The 5,714-nt window shown below is 54.5% G+C and overlaps 1 protein-coding gene across 1 annotated transcript in view; it reads left to right on the top strand.

The window, feature by feature from the left end:
* TCTN2 (tectonic family member 2) overlaps positions 1-5,018 on the top strand; it is a 12,312-nt gene extending 7,294 nt beyond the window's left edge. Inside the window, 7 exon segments of the mRNA XM_023747067.1 lie at positions 948-1,028; positions 1,220-1,331; positions 1,939-2,045; positions 3,063-3,213; positions 3,764-3,886; positions 4,027-4,115; positions 4,506-5,018. Of these exon segments, the coding sequence (XP_023602835.1) occupies positions 948-1,028; positions 1,220-1,331; positions 1,939-2,045; positions 3,063-3,213; positions 3,764-3,886; positions 4,027-4,115; positions 4,506-4,609 (767 nt within the window). The 3' untranslated portion in view covers positions 4,610-5,018.
* The last annotated feature ends 696 nt before the right edge of the window (positions 5,019-5,714 follow it).

The raw sequence follows: 5,714 nt of genomic DNA on the forward strand, positions 1-5,714 counted from the left end.
TGTAGCTTGTGGTCCGACCTTTCTCCTTCTCATGGGTGACCCTGTGTTCTTTTCCCAATAGCAATATGGTGTTTTGTTTTGTTTTTTGCATAAAGTGTTATAGATAGTAACAAGCTGCTATAAATTGCTAGATATTCTCTTTAGCTCCTGGCTTTTGAAAAAGAGATAAAACAGGTAAAATGTTGCTGAAAAAAGTGTTTTTTAATAAGTGTGTTTTTATTGATTTTTAGAGAGAGAGGAAAGGGAGAGGGATAGAGAGATAGGAACATTGATGATAGAGAACCATCAACAACAGCTGCCTCCTGCCGGCCTTGCACTGGGGATCGAGCCCACAACCTGGGCATGTGTCCTGACCAGGAATCGAACCGTGACCTCCATGCGAGCTGGACTTAAATGAGTTTTTTAAGAAAGAATGAGCTGCAGAGGACGGACCCCTCACCTGGGGGCCTGTGAGCTCCCGTCCTGTGGAGCGTTCTGTGTTTATGCGCAAATAGACCACCATGCGATGGGCATAGCTGTCACGGTGATGTGGGGCTGTGGCCGTGGCCGTAACCGGGAGGTGTCTGACGGGGCCTCCAGAGGTGGGGGTTGGCTCACTCGCTGGGAGTGGGCCCTGGCCCGGCCGTGGGGTTGAGCTGACCTGCCGGGGAATGGGGGGCTCCTTTGGCTGCGCCTGCTTTCCCAGCCCCTCCGATGAGCCCCATGCCCGTCACTCACGAGGACTCACTGAGTGGCCTGCTCAGTGGAGTGATCCCACCAGGGCACTTGCCCGCCTGTCACCTTTCAGAGTCTCTAGCATTTATCTCTAAGTCACAGGCATCTCTGCTAGAACAGGTGAAGGTCGCAGCCCCGCCCGCTGGCTCAGCCGCACTCCTGTGCTTCCCCTCTGTGCTCCTGGCTGCTGACCGGCGGCCTGACCTCTGACCTCCCGCTTGCTGTGCGTCTAGGTTACCAGCTGGGCAGGCCGGTGCGCGCCGCACACGCTGGCAGGAGGGACCCCGCGGCGGCCTTGAGCCTCTGGCAGCCAGGTAATCTGCTGGGCGGTCGGCTCCGCGGGAAGCTGGGGCTGGGCCTGTTGCCCCGTTTTGAATGAAACAAGTAATCGGTGGCTTTAAAGTTCAGCTGCTGTATTTAGCCGCAGGGGAGGTGGTTCCTCGTGGTTTGTCGTCCTTTTGTTTAGCGCAGACAGTAAGAGGGGGGACTCCTTTTTCTTTTACAGCTGGGAGGGGTCTGTGCGCATCGGCAACTCTCAGACCCGTGTTATTTGGAGAAAACGCGCTCGCGGGGTGCCTCCTGGAGGTGGGCACCGAGGAGAACTGCACTCGGCTCCGGTGAGTGCCGCCGCGCGCCTCGCAGACAACTCGATGTGAAAAGTTAGGGCCGGAGTAAAGCTGGTGGGAAAGCCAGCGCCAGTGCTGAGCACACGCCCACTTCCGACAGGTTAGTTAGGTGATTCAGACGTGCAGTGAGGGAAGTAGACTTCTGTTGCGGGAGTAACACCATTGCACCCACATTTACGCAAATTCCTCGCTGGCGTTTGCGGGGCCCCTGGAGCCCAGTGCTCCTAGAGCCAGAACCAGGGTCTCGCCAGGTGCAGTTGGAGGGGTCGACGTGTGAAGATGCCTACACCCTGTTGTGTGGCGTAGAAAGGACTTTCCGCGGCCTGGTGTCCTGTGGGGAGGGCACTTTCAGATACGCGGGCACTTCCTCTTTTACTGAAGTGAAATCACAACGGAATCAGTCATTTAAAGCGAACAGGTCAGTGGCCGTTAGTACATTCATGATGTTGTGCGGCCATCACTTGTTTGGTTCCGAAGCATTTTCATCTGCGAACGGAAACCCTCCCCTGCCCTGGTGGCCTGGAGACCCCGAGAGTCAGGACTTCGGGGTGAGACCAGCTGCCGGCCACGCACTGGGAAACGTCTTGCTCTCTCGCAGGGACAAGGCTGCGGAAATACTTGATTCGTTAATACAAGCAACTCACGTTGCAACGAGAGGCAACTCCGATTACTGGGACCTTGGTGACGGCTGGCTGGAGATCGTGGGTAGGTCAGGCTGCACCGGTGAAGTGAGGGGCGTGGCTGCTGGGACTGCAGAGCCCCGCCCAGCAGGTCCTCTGCCTCTGCTGGGGCTCAGCTGACACTTGCTGGGTTAACACTCCTTTCTCTCTTGCTCGTGATGCCTTTTTTGTGTCTAAAAAAGGAAATCCACAGGAAGGTCAAGTTGCCCTGTGGTCTTAGGAGCCAGCAGTGTCTGTAAAGGAAGTGGGAGTGGGTGTGAGGGTGCTCATTTCAGTTTGCATTGTTATTCTTGGTCCCAGGAATATGGGCAATTGAGAACTGCCTTAGTGATTTAAAAAAGCAGTTTTGTTAACTTAAAAGAAAAGGTGATAGGAAATATTCTAAGTGAACGGAGCCAGGCGCCAGTGCCCCCCCCTGTGGCAGCCCCTCCCCCATCCGCAGCAGCGTCCAGACCTGCAGACAGAAAGCAGATGAGTGGTGGTTGGTGGCCAGGCCGGCGGTGGGCGGCAACGAGGGGTGATGGTTCTGAGCACAGGACTCTTTCGAGACACATTGATTGGGTGCCTCTCTCTCGCTCCCCGACCTGGGCCAGGATCAAACCTGCAACCAGGTACAAGCCCTTAACCGGGAATGAAACCCGTGCACCAAAGGACCACTCAGCCACACCAGCCAGGGCTGCCCTCACGCTGTCTCTCCGAGGTCACGCAGCTCAGCGGGCTGGGACTTCTCACCTACCAGCTCCCGGCATTTTACTGCAGCGATGCAGCATTTCTGCTGCAACTCTGGGTGGATTTCAGCGAGCACCGTGGGAACCAAATCACGATTTCCGGTTATTATGTGGGCCAGGGCCTCTAAAGTTCCAGTGACTGACAATGTATAAGGAAACATCTCGAACACAAGGGGGGATACCGCATGGGATGACAAATAAGAGCCCCTGAGAGATGGAAGCCTGCCTCATCATGTGCTTCCTGTCTAGTATTTCCCATTTTTACGGTATCCGGGGATTGTAGAAAAACTGTCATTTTTCTTCCCCAAATGCAGCCGCCCCCGACCCAGGCGCAGACCCGGCTGGTGGCAGCGGGAAGGGCACCTGCACGGAGGTTCCTGCTCAGCTGAGCGTCCGCATCCTCACCTGGGACGCGGGCGCCGTGGAAGGCATCGCCCAGCAGGAGATCCTGGGCGCAGAGAAGAGGTCTGAGGCATCTGCTTGGGTGCGGTTCAGAGGCAGGAGCGCGGGGGGCGCCCCAGAAACAGGGACACAGGGACACGCCGACTTAGAAGCTGAGGGTTTCCTTGCAAATCGCGGCTATCAGCCACGTGTGCGAAAAGGGAGACGTGTCGGCCGTGTTGGTCATGGCAACAGCTGTGTAACGCGTTCTCCCGGCGAGCACATTTGAAAACACACACAATACAAACGGGGTAACTTTTTTTTTTAAATAGGTTTTTATTGATTTCAGAGAGGAAGGGAGAGAGAGAGAAACATCAATGATGAGAGAGAATCATGGATCGGCTGCCTCCCGCACGCCCCACACTGGGGATGGAGCCCGCAACCCGGGCCTGTGCCCTGACCGGGAATTGAACGGGGACCTTCTGGTTCATAGGTCGACGCTCAGCCCCTGAGCCCCGTGCCAGGCAGGGGTAAGGTCTTTGAGAGACTCCTGGGTTATGTTGTTGTCAGCTGCCTGAAGTCCTCAGGTGACCGGGAGTGAGCCGGCGTGCTACCTGTGCCCTCTCTCCTACAGGGTCTCCTCGGTGACCTGGCGGCCCCAGTGCGGGCTGACGTGTGAGCAGGTCGGCCTCTTCCCCCTCAGCGCCTCCGTCCAGTTCATTCAGGTCCCTGCCCGGCTCCCCCGGCCCCTGACCAGGTAGGTCACTGACCTGGTTGGTATTTTTTAGGAAGATAAATATAGATCTTTGAAAGTAAATGTATTTCTTTAACTTTCGATACTTCTCACCAAAAGGATTCTTTGTGGCAGCTACTGTCATCTTCTAAAATGTTTTCTAGATTCCAGATCAATTTCACAGAGTACGACTGTGACAGAAACGACGTGTGTTGGCCGCAGCTTCTGTATCCCTGGACCCGCTATTACCAAGGTAGGGCACAGCCGATTTCTGGAATGGGTATCGTTATGTCCTGTGTACAAATTTAAAAAGAAACATGTACCAATCATGTTGCCACTTAAAAATGATGGTTATGGCCCTGGCCAGTGGCTCGGTTGGCTGGGCGGTGGCCTGAGCGCTGAGAGATTGCCGGCTCAATTCCCGGTCAGGCACCTGCCTGGCTGGCGGGCTCAGTCCCCTGATGGATGTTTTGCTCTCACTTCAATGTTTCTCTCTCTTTCCCTTTCCCTTCCTCTCTCTCTCTCTCTCTCAAAATCAATTTTTAAAAAAGACCTTTGTTAATGGTTTGGCTGATTTCTATCTCAATAATTACATGCGAGTTGAGCAGGAAGAGCATTGCTTACTTGATTCACTGTCTTGCAGGGGAGCCTTACGCTCGGTGTGTGGCCAAGGGCTTGCTGCTGGCCTTCTTCTCCGTGGCGGCCCTGTTCCTCAGTGACCCCTGGACCAGAGGACGCAGAGCGTGACCTCCCGCCACTCCGGGCCCTCAGACCACAGACTCTTCTCCGGCGATTTGCTGCACTCTGTGTACAGTTTTAATGAGTGGAGGGTTTTGTTTTTGTCGGAAATGCTCGTCAGGCGCTCTGTGGGTCTCGTTCACCTACGGAGCTATCCAGACGGGCATCTCGCTGCCGGGCCAGACTGAGCAGCGTGCACGAGGGCCCGGGCCTGCCTCCTGGTTATCAGAAGCATTCGTTTATCCCAAATTACTCAAGTCACAGGAGCTTTGGTCCAAATATGTTATTTGTACCTTAGAGGCAATTATTTCCTCAACTTTTTATATACAGTGTCCCAAAAAGTGTGTACACACTTTAACAGCTGATAGCTCAATTTTGAAAATGAAATGTATTTTAATAAACACTGCCTTTATAATCACCCAACATGTGTGTGTGCATTTTTTTCAGGACACCCTGTGTTTCTGTGGAATTGATGGAAAGACCTTAAGTTTCCAAAAAAAAAAAAATTAGCTCCAAGGATCACAGGGACCGTATGTTAAAAACAGGCCGTTCTCCGTGAGGACAGTTACTCCCCGGTGAGTTAGAGGAGTTCCTCCCGGGGCAGCTGGCCGGGGTCAGGTCGCATTATGCGCGGGGAGTGAGGCCTTCACCCCTGGCCCGTGGCGGCCGCCGGGCATCTTGGAGCTGTCTTTGTGGCCAGATAAACGGGGTCCCTGCACCGGAGGGACTGGCACACGTCTACACCTGGTTTTGAGGTCCTTGTAGAAGCTGAACACTGTTGTCGCAGGGAAGGCAACACCCGCTGGCTGGCTGGCTGCAGTGCGTCAGAGTCTAAGGCAGCCAGTGCAGCTCCCGCTGGGAAATGAGCTAGAAACTCCTAAACGGCTGGTCACTGATCTGTGTTGGGGGGACTTTGTACGTCAGGGAAACACTCGCGTGGCAATACCGGGGCAGTACCGTATGGTCTTTTCTATGCTCACACATTCACGTGCATTTGAGGGGGCGGGCCCTTGTCCCATGGAACTTACATACTTTGGGGGGAACTGGCATAAACACAGACGAAGATTTCTGACGGCGGCGGGAGTGCATGAAGGAACTAAAACAAGGATGTTGG

This window comes from Myotis lucifugus, unplaced genomic scaffold (genome assembly GCF_000147115.1).
Source record: "Myotis lucifugus unplaced genomic scaffold, Myoluc2.0 scaffold_790, whole genome shotgun sequence".
In the NCBI taxonomy this organism is placed as follows: domain Eukaryota; kingdom Metazoa; phylum Chordata; class Mammalia; order Chiroptera; family Vespertilionidae; genus Myotis; species Myotis lucifugus.